Source organism: Tauraco erythrolophus, chromosome 19 (genome assembly GCF_009769465.1).
Source record: "Tauraco erythrolophus isolate bTauEry1 chromosome 19, bTauEry1.pri, whole genome shotgun sequence".
Classification (NCBI taxonomy): Eukaryota; Metazoa; Chordata; class Aves; order Musophagiformes; family Musophagidae; genus Tauraco; species Tauraco erythrolophus.
In genome coordinates this window covers 3,767,341-3,783,608 of record NC_141483.1, presented here as the reverse complement: position 1 = coordinate 3,783,608, position 16,268 = coordinate 3,767,341, and the positions used below count along the sequence as shown (strand labels likewise).

Genomic DNA, 16,268 nt, shown 5'->3' with positions numbered 1-16,268 from the left:
AGGAGGGGCCGGACCCGCGGGCGGCGCGGCCATGCGGGCGGCGGGGCCGGCACCGGGGCCGGGACGCCGCTCCGCCGCCGCTCCTGCTGCCCAGCTGCCGCGGGCGGCCCGGGGCCCCCGCCGAGCGCGGCCGTCCTTCGTGGACGAGTCGCTTTTCGGCAGCCCCGCGGGGGCGCGCCCGGCGCCGCCCGGCTTCGCGCCTCCCTGGGCGGCGGCGGCGGCGGCTCCCGGCGGCAGCGCGCCCCGGCCGAGGAGTAAGTGCAGGTGAGCGGCGGCCCGGGGCTCCGCGCTGCTCCGCTGCCGCGGGGTTTCGGCGCTCGCTAAGCGGCGGTAGCCCCGGGGCGCCGTACGGTGCCGGGAGCTTGGGGAGCGCGGCACGGCAGCGCGCCGCCGTCCCCCTCCTCCAGCCCGGGCCGGGGGTGGGCTGGGCTCGGCCGGCCCCGGGGGGGTCGGAGGGGAGGCTCAGCCTCCCTCTGCGGAGCCGGAGGGTTTGTCCCCCTCCCCGGGGCGCTGTGCCGCCGTTCCCCGCTCCGGTAAGCACACGGCTTTCTCTCCGCGCTGCTCCGAAGGTTGAGAAGTCCCACTCCGTCCTTCTGCGACGAGTCGCTCTTCGGCGCCAAGCCCAAGGGTCCGGCCTGGGCAGCTCCTGGGATGAGGAAGGAAGATGTAGCCAAGCTCCATCCGCTGCTCTGGAGCCCTCCACCTGCCCCGCGAAACCAGCCCGGCCCGGCCCCCCATGCCCGGGGGACACCCGTGAGAGCCGCCCACCCACGAGCGCCCGCGCCCCTGGCAGCAGCGAGCCATCAGGGCAAGTCTGGCGTCTGGGAGCGTCCCGAGAGCAATTCGGGCTCCGAAGGCCAGGCTGCTCCCTGCGGAGAACGTTCCCAGCCGCTCAGCCAGCTGAACACCCCCTCGGACAGGCTCTGCATGGCTTCAGACAGCCCCAAGGCAGGAAGGTGTAAAAACCAAAGCCCTCTGACGGCCCCCGTGACCCCCCAGGGCCCTCTGATGAGGGGTCGGTCGAAAAGCATGTGTGGACATCCTTTGGCCAGGACCTCCGTGACGGTGGGTGGCTGCAAACCCAGGCCTCCCTGGAAGTGAAACCCAACATCCCTTGGGACATAACTACAGCTTTAACCTGCCTGAAGTGGGGCCTGGCCTCCTGAAGAGTGAGTCCGTGAGGATCCTGGGACCTCCCATGGCTGCTAACAAAGGATGGGGATGCTGCTCCATGCGGGAGGATGAGCTGGGAACCGAGAGTGACGGCCTCGGTGCTAACAACCGCTTCAGTTGACCGTCTGGTGGTCGTCGGATGAGGTGCGGTAATGAGTTGGGCACGGAAGTGCAGGCAGGAAGTCAGAACAGCAGGAGGCAGGGCTGCCTTCAACGTAGGTCCAGGGCCTGACCAGGAGAAGGACCAGGTACACCTGCAGCACAGCTCGGCGGGCACAGGCAGGGCCCGAGCTCGGGTGGAGCTCCTAGAGCAGGGACCAGAGGGTGCCGCTGGGGTGGGGGTCCCAGGCGAGGCTGGCCAAGGCAGTTAAGGTCTGAGGGTCCTGACAGGGACCTCCACTGGCCACTTCTGGGGAAAGAGGAGTCCTGCTTCATCCTGCCTGTTACGTATAATTACAGGACTGCTCAGGCTGGATGGGACTGCAGGAGGTCTCGAGGCAGGTGAGCTGTGGGCTCAGGCAAGACTGCTTGGGGCTTTATCCGGTTGGGTTGGGGGAACCCTCAAGGACAGAGGCTGCACAACCTCTCTGGCACCCCTTTCCACTGCTTGACTGTCCTTGAGATGAAAAGATTCCCTTTATATCCAGTCAGAGCCTTTTTTGTTTCAGTTTGTGTCTGTTCTCTTGTTCTACTCTGCAGCTGAGCACAAAACTTGGCACAATCCTCATGGTCACCTCCTCTTCACAGGTACTGAGAGGCTGCTCTGGGGCCCCTGAAACCTTCCCTTCTCCTGGCCGAACGAGCCCCGTTCCCTCAGCTTCCAGGCACAGGATGTGTGCTCCAGCCCTGACTGTCTCGGTGGCTCCCTGCTAGCCCTGCTCTCTTTCATCAACGCTTTAATGATCTTCGGCAAGGAAGGAGAAGGGAGGTCAAGCAGAGAGGTGAAGAATGGCATCACGCTGCGTCCTGCAGCTTCTGGTGACGAGGATGTGTCGAGTGGACACACAATCCCATGGTTTGTACTGAGGGCTGGGAGGTGCTGTCACAGCAACACCGTGCTTGTCACCAAGTAAACAACCTGAAGCAAATCTGTGTTTGGTCTGTGGGACACTGCTGTGTGACCTGGGCACAGCAGCTCCAAAAACTGTCTGAGTAAAGCAGCTCCTCCTCTGTTTCCATATCTGAGGTGGGAAGGAGCAACTCAGCCTTTGGGAATACAGGTAGGGAGGCAGATAAAAGCCATGAGCTGGGTGACTCGGGGTGTGCAGCCAGTGTCACTGCTCCCCTGGGAGGGGAGGCTGCAGTGATGAGCCGCTGAGGTCAGGGAATGCAGGGGAGTCAGTGGGAGTCTGGTAACTCCCATGCAAAGGGAAACATTCTCTCAAATTCACCCAAGGACAAACCGAGGCAGGTTAAAGGTGTCATTCTGCCTCCCAAAATGATTTTATTGCCACCTTGAGCAGCAGCAGGATTGGGCCGTACCCACTCCAGCACACGAAGGCCAGACAGGAGCCTGCACTCCTGGTCCAGTCCTGTTGGCAAGAAGGGTTATTCTTGCTTTTGAAAGGCAACAGAGCTCAACCTAAACCAGTGAGACATGTCGTCATGCCACTGCTCTGATGCCCTCTGCCAGCCAGCCCTGGCAGACTCAGGCCTTGGTGCAAGTGCTATCTCAGTTAATGCTTGTAATCTGGGAAAGCTGAGCCCCAGAGGAGCAAGCAGCCACGCTGGGAGGAAAGAATGGAGGACAGAAGATGTTTTTTTCTGTGCTTATTTCTTGGCCTTCTTGCCCTCTCCCTTTTCCTTCATCTTTCATGTAAGGACTGTCTGGAACAAGCAGCTTTTCTGGATGCAGATGGCAGCACAGGTCACGGCTGTCTCCCTCATGTCCTGCTCATTCTGCTGCTGCCGCGTTCAGTGCTCCCCCTCAGTGTGGGAACAGTAGGTAAGCACAGTGTGTTTCTCCTTTGGGGTCAAGCCTTTTCCTTGGTGCAGACAGCACGAAGTGCCTCTCGCTCAGCCTGGCAAGACAGCAGACGCCAGTTAACTTGAGGGCCTTCAGCAGGTTTTCCCTGTGCATCCCTACAGAGTCATCCTTTTGCCTGTCCCAAATCCAGGTAGAATTGCCCTGGCTGCTGAACTGAGCATTCCCAAAGGGCCTAAAACAAGGAATCATACCTGATGGGACTTCTCAAGAGGTGCCAGGTCCAAATACCTCCATGCCCCCTTGAACTTCCCCCAGCAGCTTCCCCACATTGCAGACAGCCTCCGTGCTCTGACGGGGACCCTGAGCATGGCAAGTGCAGGTCAGAGCCCACTTTGCCACGTGTGTGGCTTGGATGGGGCTGGGGCTGCGCCGAGTGCTTTGCTGAGAGCAGGTTCCATCAGTGGTGCTGTAACCCAGCTAATAGCTGTGAGCTGTTGGGGGAGTGTGGGAAGAGCCAGGCCGGGGACAGGTAGTTGTGGTGGCACTCAGCTGCGGTTTATTCCATGCCCAGTGCACTAGTAAGGCGTGTGGAGGAGGAGGAGGGTTAGGGGAGCCAGCAGTTCTGGTACTTGGTGCTCCAGACGTCCTGGCAGATAGGAAGCAAGAATAACCTGATGTTATTGAAAACCTGACAAGGTGAGGATCCTTAGGATTAGCCCAAGCTTTCAGGCCCCTCCCTACTCTTTGCATTGCAGCAGCTTTTCTTCACCTGGGTGAAAACTATAGGGATGTGAAAGCAATTAGGGCGTTCTCGGAGGATGCGTTGGGGGTGCTGACGTGAATCTGGAGGCTGTTCAGCTTAATTTGGATGTCAGCACAGTGACATGCAAGCTCTTAAGCCTGCAGGTCTCTCAGTGGGCTGGGAGAGAAACCAAAGTGCGATTTGGACACTAGATGGAGACAAGAGGGTTAAGGATTGGCACGAAAGCACAGCCCTGTTCCCCAGCAGCAGGTGGATGAGTCAGATCCAGTGAGGCAACTCAACAGCAAACTCGGGTAACTGCCCCAAAATCTAAGCAGCAGAGAACTGCTGAACCCAAAAGCAGGACACAAGGTGCAATACTGGAGTGCTGGAGTACTTGAATGATGAAGCTCCTTAAAATGAAGAGAGATTTTAATCTGAAAAACAAATTGACAGTGGCTTGTGTGGCCAGGGGTAGCCAGTTTACCCTCACTGCTGTGTTCAGGCTTCACTGAATCAACGGGGGAAACTGGAGCCCATCGCATCAGCAACACGCTTTCCAGTCCCATCCTGGCCCAGGTTGTCACCGAGAACTTCCAGGCCATCAGGAGGTCAGAAATCGCTATTTACACCACAAGGACAATGTTGGTTAAAATATAAATGGGTTACTTGGATTTCATACTGCAGTTTTCACTCGCATTTGATGCTTTTCTACAGCCCTGTCCTCTTGTTACCAGAGCTGTGCAGTCCAGCACAAGAGCAAAAGATGCTCCATTATTGCTGTGCCTGTAGGAGGGTGGGGCTTGCGTGGAGCAAACACCAAGTCTGAATAAAGTGAGACAGGAAATGTTTCCTAGCTCCAGGTGCACCCTGTCCAGCGTCACTGATGCTCAGTTCAGGCAGGAGTTGTTGATACAGAGGCGTGAATCACAGCTGGGACTCCTGCCTACTGCTGCTCTTGTTTCTCATTTTTCTGCCTGCTCAGCCCTGCGATAAATCACACTCTGTCTGCCTTTGACTCAACCCTCCATGTCTTGTGTCTCTCAGCAAAGTACCAGCCAATCCGGGAACTGCTTAGCTTCCAAAATTAGCCGCACCCAGCCCTAGGTGCTACAAACAACTATAAAAGATGGGTGTACGGGCAGCCAGCATTACGTTTGCTCTGCTCAGCCCATACCAGCTCCCTTGTTTCTCAACACATGCCTCACCTGCTCTGTGGTAACCTCACTGCTCTGCGTTCTAGCAGAGGCTAGAGGCTACCGTGCAGCCTTTCCAGACTGGCACAGCGCTTTGCAGAGGAGGTTTCAGAGCTGCGTCAGTGGGTGGGGAGAAAAGGTGGTCCTGTGTGTAAGCTACTTGCTTGGTGGTTGCAATTGTGTTGCCACAGGGCTGCTTTCCACTGAAATCAGCGGAGCGTTGTGATGGAGCAGGTATGCTCCGAAAAACACCATATGCATCCTGCCAGGAGCCAAGTGATTACCTGAAGCAGGCAGCAGCCTGACCTCATGGCACTATGACAGGTTTAATCTCCTTCTACAGTACCCTTCCAAGAGCCAGCGCTGATCCTCAGTGATCCAATACAAGTATATTGACTTGTGTCTGTAGGTGCCGAGCACCCCACCGTAGCTCAACATGCTCATTTGAGGAGGCCCACAGCTCCTGTTTATGCTGTTTCACTGCTTCCCGTTTGGTCTGCAGATCTTGAAGTCTTCTGGCCAGCTCTAGCAAGCTGTTTTTGAGATCTCTCATCTCGTTGTCCTCCAGGCCTGGAGGATGACACAAAGAAAGAAATGCCACTGAGAAGGGGAAGGCATCACTTGCAAAGGTGTTGGTAATTCCAGACTGGACACCACTGCTCTGGTAGCATAGAGGATGATGTAGCTCAGCAGAGGCCTCACCTACCCATTTGTAATACTAGCAGGAGTCCGGCTAGTGGCAAAATCAGTTGGAGCCACTGGACAGAGCCTGGTGGCTTAGCAGGCTGGATTGAGCTCAGAGACTGTCCTGGGGATGGCTCAGTGAGCTGCCTGCGAGAGAAATGCTCAGCCTGGACCAGTGGAGCAGATTTATTCATGGAGCACCAGGCTGCTCGCGTCCGCCTTGGAAATCCTCACCTGGTCAGAGATGAAGATGATCCCGAGTTCTTGGGAGCACAGTGTTTGTCCCCCAGGGCACCTGCTGTGCCTGCCGCCCTCCCCGGGGCCCGTCCCTTCCCCGCTGACGCCCCCAGGCTGGGCCTGGCAACGGAAGCGGCTCGTCCTCGAGGCGGGGCCGGGAACGCTGCACCGGCGCAGGAGCGCGGGGGTCCCGGGCCGGGGCTCCCCTCGGGGCGGGCCCGGCGCTGCCGCCCTCCGCCGGCGTGCCGCCGTTGCTAGGTGACCGCTCCGCTCACCTCTGACCCCAGGGGCGGGGCCCCAGCGCAGCCAATGGCAGCCCGCGCTCCGCTCCCCGAGAGCCCGCCTCTTCCATCCCGCGATTGAGGCGTGATGTTCCGAGCCCGAGCCTACTTTGGGCCAATCAGCATCGCCGCTTTGCCGGAGAGGCAGCGCCGCTACCCAATAACGAGACCAAGTGCGGGCGGGAGGAGGAGGAGGAGGCGGGAATAATGCGGATCCTCTCGCAGGGGCCGAGGGCCGGCGGTGGGCGGAGCGGAGCGGGCGCGGAGCGCGGATTGGCTGGAGGGCGGGAGGCTCGGCCTCTCCGGGAGAGCCCCGCGCCGTCGCGGCCAATGAGAGGCGGCGGGGCGGGGCCGCGCGCGCCGGGCGCTGAGGAGCGGCGTCGCAGCGGTCACGGGAGCCGGTTCGGCGGGGCCGGGCCGGGCCGCGCGGTGTCCGGGTGCCGGCGGCGGGGGGTCCCTGGGGCCGCGGGCGTGAGGGGCTGGGCGGGGCGAGCTCACCCGGGGCTGCCCGGGGGCGCCGGGAAGGGGGCGGCGGGGCGGCCGGTTTGCGCGGGCCGGGGCCTCCGCAGCGCGGTGACAGCCCCGTCTCGGTGCCGCTCTGTCCTAGGCCGCGGGAGGAGCCCGGTCCCGACCGCCGCGCAGCCGCGAGTGCCCGCCGCGGAGACTCACGTCCCGGCGCTCGGTGCAGCCCTGCGGGCGCGGGGCGGCTCGGCCCGGGGCCCGCGGTCGGCAGCGGCGCGCTCGGCGAGTTGCTGTGGGAGATGCGGACTCCGCCGTGACTTCTTCCTGCCCTCGCCGCGGCCTGCGAGGAGGGAGGCGGGCGGAGCAGCAGCTGCGTGGCGGCACCGGGTGTGGAGCGTCCCTGTAACGCCGTCCAGGGCCCGCGTGGGTTTTGTTTTCCTGCACGCTTTAGAGAAATCCATGACTCTGTGACAGTGCCATCTCCCCGTAAAAAAGCCTCCCAGAACTTCATGCCCGCAGACCCAAACCGGACTCCTTTTCTCCCTCTTTCCCCTCCCCACCTGGAACCGAGGCATCGTGGCACGACAGGGGAAGAGCCATGTGTGACAGTGACACGTAGCATCATGCCGGCTCCGGACGCGTCACGCCTGCCTGCTTCTTGTGCCGAGTGTGCAGGAGTTCTTCAAGAAGCAGCTTCTTTGGCTTCTGTGCTGTGCTGCGAGCCGTGCACTGACGGGAATTGGCAGCCCAGACCCGACTTCTGAACTTATCTTTTGCGTAAACACTGCCATTGAGTCTAGCGTTCTGCGCTGCTTTCCGAAAGTGAGTAACTACATCCTTTTTTTGAACTGTGGTCTCTAGAGATGGGCACACGTACCTTTATATTCTTCTGTCCAGAAGACACCCCTGATGGAAGACTTTCTGGGGAGAGGTTTTGACACAAGTGTTTTACAAGTGGAACTGAAAAAGGTGTTATTTAAAGTTCTTGGAGTAGGAGCCTCTGAAGGGACAGGATGGCTGTGAGCATGGACGATGACGTTCCCCTCATCCTAACCCTGGATGACAGTGGAAGCAGCACCTCAGCCCCTCTAGATGACCTGGATCGGGAGGAGCTGCCAAACGAAAGTAAGATTGCTTTGTTGTTGTTTCCTGCCCACTGTGATGGCCTCGCTTGTTCTTCTCTTTGCAGTCACCACTCTTTCTTGCACTTGCCAGGACCTCAAACTCTCGGAGCTGTCATTCGGTGTTCTGGCAGCTGCCTGAGAAAATCAGATCAGGAAGTTGCTTATTATGTTGCTTGTTTACTCACAGCTGCCGTGTTACCCTGAGAGGGCAGAGGACACTGGAGGGACAGGTCCTACCAGTGCCATTTCTGACACACGTTTTCGTGGTTTCCATGTAATAACCTGTGACCTTGTTGTCCTCAAGCTCAACTCTCCTTTCCTGCGTATTGGCCCAGAGCATCTCCTTTTCTTGGCAGTGACCCGCTGTGCCGTACCACTGTCCTGAGCTGTCAGGTGCAGCAGCTGCAATGATGTCATGCAGTATTTTCCTAGCGCCATAAAGCATCTGTCCTTTGCAAATGTTGTTTTGCCTATTTCTAGTTTACATTCTGATTTTTGCAATAAGGAAAATGACACGTGTTGGTAACTCCCTTTAACATCTTTACTGCGTTCTTATTAAATAACCTGGAGCACTTTTAGACAATATATTCATACTGCTGTTAACCCCAGGTACTCAGTGGGACAGAGCCAGCCTGTGAGCACTGGGAGAAGGGAAACCAGAAGCCACCATCTCTTAGAAGCAGTGCTTTCTCCTTAGCATATCTTCGTTAAAGCCATCAGCCTGCATTAGGTGAAATGGGAACAGTAGATGTTTGAGCATGTTCAGTGAGGTTTTGTTTTATGTTATTCCTCACCACATATATTCAAGTAGTTTTGTTTAACACATCTCTGTGACTTCCAGTTGACATTGCAGGTGTATGCCCAAGTGCGTGGTGCTGTTCAAGCCCTTGCTGCCACAGGCTTAACATTTGTAACAAACCATTGCCTGGCCTGGCATCCCTGCGTTCTACGCTGTACCTCTATTGCATACCGTCTCTGTGACTCTGGGATTTGATTTCTCTCTTGCAGTCACGTGGGTTTCCCTTAGTTTTGTTCCTTCTGTGACTCCTGAGCCAGTAGCTAGTTTCTGACAATCAAGATTTCTGTGCAGTACACATCCCTGGCTAAATTGCCCCAGCTGACTTTCTCTAAGCTCTGCTGCATTGTTGCTCCATTGCATCTGCTGTATTGCATCTGTTTGTCTTTTAGCTCTAATTTTAAGTTAAATAGAAGAGAGAATGCTTCCTCCATCCAGTGGTGTATTTATAGGCTTTCTTGTGACTCATTTTAATCGCTCTTCTCTCATCTTTTTCTTCCTTCCTCCTCCCATCTCTCTAAAGAAGAAGTTGTATGAGGTTTGTCATTTGGTTAAAGCCAACACGATTGTGTTAAAGCACAAGTATGAGAATGAACGTATTAACAAATTAAAATATTGCACAATCCGTTTCCCTTGAAGTCCAGGGAAATTGCTGAGGGACCAATTTTATGCTTCTTGAAAGATCACTTTGTGGTTTTTGAGAATTCATTTCCTGGAATTCTTCGAATGAAGTGTCTCTTGGTATTGAGGAACCGTTACTTTGGCTATATGTTTTAATCGCTGTTAAAGCTGAATTTGCTGAAAAAATAGAAAGCTTATTCTGTGCAAGTGACACGGAATGATACGGAGCCTTCTGAAGTTAGCGGGTACTGTGAGAGTGGAATGAAAGATTGGGAAAGGAAGGCTGGCATAAACAACTTGAAAGGCATATTTATCTCTGAGAAGCGGGAAGCTTAAATTAGTGAGCGAGCAGACGAACGCCGCCGCTTGCAAAAGTAAGCTTGTTTAAAAACAGGACGTGTAGGCCAGCTTCCCTCCTTGCCTGCGAAGAAAATCTGCTGTGAAACGCGGAGAAGTTGTATCTTCTGGAGGCTGTGAGGAGTTCAAATGTTTCCTCTCTGCTCTGCCTCCACTTCTCTGCCGAGGACTGAAATGACATTAGCAGAACTGTAAAATGTCACGGTTTTATTCAGAGGCTTGTGTTTTTCAGGGAGAAAGAGCAGGTGAGAAATCCTTCTGAGGAGAGGGCGAGCCTGCCAGGGTGATGATGAGGGCACGGGCAACAGGGAAGGTCAAGAGGTTGCTTCCTTCTGGTTTTGTCTTCCTTGTGCCTAAACTCTTGTAACAGAATATTCATCCAGAATTTGGAGGAATAGCTCACTCGTTACTGTGCCTGACCGTCGACTCCTAGGGATGTGGTGGCAGCTGAAACACAAAGCTTTTATTTACGTGTGTCCCCAGATACCAGCTGGGACTGTGTGCAGCGAAGGACCCATCATCCTCGTCCCAGGGAAGGACAGAGTGGGCATAACCGCCAAATGGTGCGTCAGAGGTTGATCGCAGTGAAGTCGCGCTCTCATTCTGTGGTGCCAAGTCATGAACCTCCCTAAATTGTAGTCTGTTTGCCAGCCTCACAGCTGGCTCTTGCTAAGTGCTGCGTGTCTCTGTGGTTTCGGTACATCAACTCTCCTGGTTTTTAAGGAACTTCTTGTGCTTTTTTATAAAAAAAAAAAAAAAAACCAAACTCGATCCGTGGTGTGGCTTTGTTACAACCAGGTCCTTGGACAAATGAGTTTGTGGTTTCGGACTCTTGGTGTTGATTGTCTGGAAATGCAAACAAACTACTGGGTTGAAATAAGTAGTAACAGAGTTTTCGGAAAGCAAGCCTGTTGCAGATGTAAGAAGAAAGGACTAAAGTGCAAGAGTGTATTCCTTTCTGAATCTTGCAGAAGAGCCCTCTTCTGAGCAAGTGAATGCCTTGGGATTAGAATAAAAGAAAGCTAAATGAGAAAACTGTGTGGAAAATTACATTCTTAAAGAAAATGTCCAGCTGCAAAAATTAATCTCCCTAATCATACAGCTCTTAAGCACTTAATGGGAGAAAATACTTGCATGGGGAGGAATATTAAAGCTCTGCCTTCCTTGGCTTGTGCTTGGATACATGTCTTCCAGGGAGCTCGCGTTCGCAGCTACAGTGAAAGGTCAGAATCCGGCAAAGTTAACGGGAATTCAGGCCACATCCAGAAAAACGTGATCCCTGTGGTGCCGATGGTTTTCTGACTGCAACACGAAGGACTGTGGTGCTGGGCAATTTTTCTTTCAAGCTCCAACAGCTGAAGGAGGCAGAGAGAAGTGCTTTTGTCACTCGAATCCACACTGATTAATATGATGCTGCCCTTCCCTGGTGCATCTTACCCGGAATCCCTGAGTGCTGTGCACACTCTAATTAAGCTTCCCAGCACCTGTCTGAGGTGAATGACTAATATTAACTGAATTTCTGTGGAAGGCAAAAATGGGGGCGCAATCTTTGCGTGACCTTTCCCAAAACTGTGTACTGAAAACGGTGAGAGGCAGCTGGGGTTCAGTGATTTCCAGTCCCTCACCCGAACTCCCGGGAAGCGTCTGAACGGGGTTCTCAAAATATCTCAAAAGTGTGAGGCATGTTTTCCATATACAAAGGCACCGTGGATAGCCTTGAAACTCTGGGACACTGTCTCTCCTTGAGCTGATGGGAACTATAAGCAATAAACGAGTGCACATTGATTTATCCTGTATTAGATCAGATACAAGATTCTCCTTTGCCTCCTGCATGGAAATTGCTGTAGCCTCAAGTGGAGTTTCAGTGTGTTCAGAGCAGAAAGTACAGCTCAAAGTGTTGTACAGGGAACAATATGATATTGTATGTCTGTTTCTCCCACACAATGGATTATGGCAAGTGGAAGAAGTCATCTTTAAACTCAGGGTTTTTACAAGAAAGCAACTGCACCTGCTATTGAGGTAAAATGAATTATTGTGTGTGCGTGGGGAGGTGGGGGGGAGCAACTGCAACAGCCAAGTGCAATGTTTTCTAGAAGGATTATTGGAAAATGGGAAGTTAGAACTTTGAATGTTGAGGTTTCACCTGGGTCTTGGCAATCTTGGTTTCTGCTGCCTGAAGAGTAAATTGTCAGGAAATCTAGAGCCAGCCTGGCCTTTTGGGTAGAAGGAGAATTGTTGACAAATGTGCCCCCGTGCCTGTGCTGTGAAGAGGAAGGTGGCCCAGAGCATGAAAAGAAAATGGTATTTCACTGTTGGTGAAGTTGGAGGGGCTGCCTAAGGCGTGCTTGGTGAAGAAGGTGACTTTGGAGGGAAGCAGTGACTGCCTCTGAGACTGTTTGCTGTGCCTCTAAACCAGTGCGTGGTGTGCACCCTGCTTCCTGGAGCTGCTGGAAGGAGGACCTCTCCCCTCGCCTCACTTCTGCACGCCGGCCCGGCTCCGTGATGAAGAGGCTTTCAGCAAAGCTGTTCTTTTTGTAATTGGCTGATGGAAACTCCTGTGATGTTTCTGAATACGGAGTCTAATTACGGCATTCATGGATGTTGTATGCAACAAACTCATCTTTTAAAAAAAAATAATCATTTACTAATCTACAGGTAGATGTACGCTTTTGAGGGTGGCCCAGGAGTGGGGGTAGTTAATGTTGTTCCGCATCGGATTTTGATGTGTTCAGTAATCAATGCAACTGAAGTGACTTAATTCTGTGCTGGATCTGGTTCCAGACCATGTTTGTACCAGCAGGAAGAGAAATAAGTCTGTCCACGTAGTCCACAGCTTCAGCTCATCTGGTCAACAAGTCCCCACCCTTCAAACATTCCTGTTGCCTTCTTCCTGCTGCTGCTTCCTTTAGTGCCATGTGTGGATAAAAGAAATTTCCAGGAGTAAAACAAGTGTACTTTTTCTGGTGGGCTGAGGGAAGTGAGGGTTAAACACCTGACCTTTGGGGAAGTGCTGTAACCACCCAATCTCTTAGTAGCTGTGCTTCTCGAGGAACTGGTTTAGTTGCTGTGAAAGCATTCTGGCTCTGCTACCTTTGAGGGAAAATAGGTGTTTTAAATGTCAGTCACCTAGTAGATTTACCAAATCCTTCAGGATCTGTAGTTTTTGATCCCTGTGTGAGAGTAAGGATTTCAAAGATGGTTATTTGGAATTGGGCACTAGTTATGAAATGCTTTAGCTAGTTGCTGTGAAGAAACAGGACGAGAGAACAAGCAAACACTTGCAATGGACCTGGGACAGCCCGAGATCTCTGACAGTCAGGCTCATTTTTAAACAGCCTTTTGGATTATCTGGTGCCTTTCTTGGATGCTATGCAGGATATTATCTTGTGTCATGGTTCTCCTCATTTGCCTTTAATTAGTTCCAGTAGCAGCGCTTCCGCTGCCACGTTGAGAGGTGAAGCATGGCCAGAGCACAGGACTGGGATCTCATTTTCAGAAACAATCTAGTTCTGCTGTTGAAGCTGCTCCTCCTTGTACCTGGGGTAAGTCAGGTAACGTCACTGTGGTTAACGTGTCTCATCTGCAAAGTGCAGGTTACACCTTGCGTGGAAATGGACAGGTAGGCTTCGTTACTTCGTTAAGAAGAGGTGCTCATTTGCATTTCTATGCATGATTTGGTTTTCTTCGTATGTACCTGCTTAAAATTTATAGAGAGAGGGATTTTTTCTGAAGCACAAGTGGTAGTTCAGTGGTGGATTGTTGTTTATGCCTCTGAAAGTCTCATTTCTCCGACCTAACAGCCTTGCATTTTGCAACTTCTGCCAGTGCTTCTCTAATCCTTTCTTGGCCTAGATGACTTACAATGAATGTTTCCAGCAAGCAAAGCGAAGCGAAACTGCCTCTGAGATGAGTGAGGGGTGAAATCTTGGAAAGGGAAATGAACACCTAAAACATAAGCAGATTATTGTTTTCTCCTTCAGTACAATTTGTTTCCCTGGGTGATGAGCTCTGTAAACTCAGAGGAAGGAGGTAAATACTGCTTTTTAGGAGATGTTGGGTATCTTCTGATATGAGGTTAGAAATAGTGGAAAATGTGTTTCTGCTCTTAAGTTCCAAATGCCTCATCCCCTGGAATCTCATTTATCCTGAGAATTCAGGTTTTAAGGCAGGACTGACCGCCTGGGCTGTGCTTAAATACTTGCTGTAACAAGGGGGTAGAGCTGGTACCTTTGATTCAAGAGAAACAGCACTGTGTTGTCTAGAACTCACAAAAGCATTTGTATCAAGACATTCTCAACGTGACTCTGTAAACGTGGTACCTATAGAAGAAAAACCATGAGCAGAGTAAAGTACCAGGAGGTATTGCGGGCTGCAGTTATCTTGTGTATTTTTTTCGAGCCTGCCTTGTTTTCTTAGCCCTGCAGGAGATCAGTCTGCACAATGCACACATTGTGTGTTTCACAGTAGGATGCTTTGTCAAACAGAATCTCTGCACTGTTGGCTCTTTCAGGCAGTAAAAAAAAAAAAAAAAATCCTAGTGATTTCGTCTTGAATGCCCCATGCTGTTCAAATCTGAGCGAGAAAAAGTGTATACAAGGTAAAGAAGACTTGGGTTAGTGTTCCATTGTCTTGGAGTCAAATGGTTCTTTCTCCTCTGTCATCTCCCGAAGCACTAGCGATGGATATCGTCTTTCATGCATGCTCCCTGTAAATTAGGGAGGATGCTGCAGAGAGGGTCGAGGAGTCTGGAAGCTTCTTCTCGCTCCTTTCGTGAAGATGGGAGTAATGACCTTGATGCTTTGAGGGAGGGAGCCTGTTCCCTTTGTCTGTGACTTCTCTAATACAGAGCTCACATCTTTTTGGTGTGAAAGCAGAACGGGCTGGGCGAAGTGTTTTCTGCCCAGGCCGATTGCTTTGCTTGGAAGATGGAGGGGGTAAGGGTACATGCTGTGGCTCAGAGGGCTCCACTTTTCAAACAGGTGGTCCTGGAACTATGAAAGATGTTAAAGAGTTTCGAAGTGTTCAAGCTGCAATTGTAAATGGACAACTTTCCAGCTCTAACCGGTCACTCCTCAGCCACTGCAGCTGACTTGGGAACATTTGGCTCAGGAAGCGGAACAACAGTTGGAAACAGATAGCAATTAGTTTTTTCATGGCTTCCCAGGGAATGTATCAGTTTGTTTGTTTTTTCCCCCTCATTTTTGTGATTCCTGTGGATTTTTAAGGCACCGTAGATGCAGGATGTTCAGTTTAGCCAAGCTTGCTTACTGGCAGATTAAAATGAGCAAAGGCTGAGCACGCTGAGTTCACTTATCATAACCAATATGATGCTTCTCAGAACTTCCTTTGCCCTTGGTATCTTCACCGAGGAATCCTGCCTGCTGCCGTCAGCCCCCCTGCGTTGAAATCCCATTTTACCCATTTGAATGCTGTAAGAAGTGCTGTATAAACTAAACAGGAGCATCTGTGAAGTGGTTAGAGTTGTTGTTGATTGCCTTTTCCTTATTGCCTTCAGGGGATTTAAGCTTGAATTTGCTGGAAGTAGAATTTATGAGCCAGAACGCTCCATTTCTGATCCTTAAGCTGGGAAAAGTGTGGTGAATTTGATAGGTCTTTCTCTTGCCTCCAATGTCTCCGGCTTTTGATCTGGACTTTGCAGAGCTCTCCCTGTGTCTTTAGCATCATTGCTTTTGGCATGTTGAGAAGACGCCTGGTTTTTGCACGACTGCTTTCTTTATGCAGAGCTGTAGGAGCAGGTTTAGGAGTTCATCCATCTGCTTCTGGCGAGCAGTTCAGCGGGAAGCGTGTGCACCTGTACCGCTGGTCTTTTCATCTGGGAGAGAGGGAGGTGGAAAAGGTGTTTGTGTTGATCCACTGCAGCACTGTATGGTTGATGAAAGATCCCCAGGAGGACAAGAGACTGCTGTGATTTGAATCATAGTGTGGGGGTTTGAAGCCTGTATCCAGCGCTGGTTTTGTAATCACGACCTGGTGGTGTCTGTTTGCAACAAAAGGCTTTTATTTTCCTGCTTGCATGGAGGGATAAAATTTAGGATGTATCTCTCTGCTTAGCCGTGTTAAGCCCTCTGGTTCTGTGAGGCCAGACACCTTAGCTACTCTCTTGCGTTTCCTACGTGACTGCCTGGCACACGCCTCTGTGTATATATTGTCATCTGGGAATGTCTCATCATCTGTATTTTATTCCAACTATAACTGTTTTTCTGAGAACACTTTTGCTATCCTCAACGGATTTGGGAAAGTTTATTGTACAAAAGTAATGTAGCCTGGTAAAGGAATGCACAAATATGTTCCTGCTCTTTGTTAACTAAATGAAGAAATGCCTATGGAATTAAGACTAAGTGATCAATCCTGCAAGTGGGAGCGCTAAAAACTCCCCAGGGTCAAATTGTACTGGTGAGCTGGCTATGTCATTTACGGGATAATCAGACATGGGAGGAGGAAGGAAGGGATGCCATCCTCTACAGCTAGTGCTTTTGCGGCCGCTGGCTTTAGGCATGGGGCTCCAAAGGAAGAGTATAAGGGCAGAATTTTTCACTAGCACAATAGTTTTGTGGTCTGTCCCCTTTTTCATGTGGCACAGTCACCCTGGCTGGAGAGGATCCATGCCTGGTGAGAGGCACATGGGCTGTGGTGTAATCCATCTTGCA

At 52.1% G+C, this 16,268-nt stretch overlaps 2 protein-coding genes across 3 annotated transcripts in view; both read left to right on the top strand.

The window, feature by feature from the left end:
- The first annotated feature begins 31 nt into the window (after positions 1 to 31).
- Positions 32 to 1,370, top strand: RITA1 (RBPJ interacting and tubulin associated 1). The gene is made up of 2 exons (XM_086623696.1): positions 32 to 264; positions 570 to 1,370. Exons 1-2 carry the CDS (start codon positions 32 to 34, stop codon positions 1,099 to 1,101), a joined length of 765 nt encoding a protein of 254 aa, XP_086479822.1. The 3' UTR covers positions 1,102 to 1,370.
- Positions 1,371 to 7,610: 6,240 nt separating this feature from the next.
- Positions 7,611 to 16,268, top strand: part of TPCN1 (two pore segment channel 1) — a 47,565-nt gene continuing 38,907 nt past the window's right edge. For both annotated transcript variants that reach the window (XM_009991808.2, XM_086623272.1), the window contains exon 1: positions 7,611 to 7,827. In XM_009991808.2, the coding sequence (XP_009990110.2) occupies positions 7,716 to 7,827 (112 nt within the window). In that variant the 5' untranslated portion in view covers positions 7,611 to 7,715. The remainder of the gene's footprint in view (positions 7,828 to 16,268) is intronic.

Excerpts from the sequence above, each read along its gene's own strand:
- RITA1 (XM_086623696.1), top strand. The coding sequence starts at position 32 with ATGCGGGCGGCGGGGCCGGCACCGGGGCCGGGACGCCGCTCCGCCGCC. Across the intron at positions 265-569 it reads CGGCCGAGGAGTAAGTGCAG|GTTGAGAAGTCCCACTCCGT; the intron begins GTGAGCGGCGGC and ends GCTGCTCCGAAG.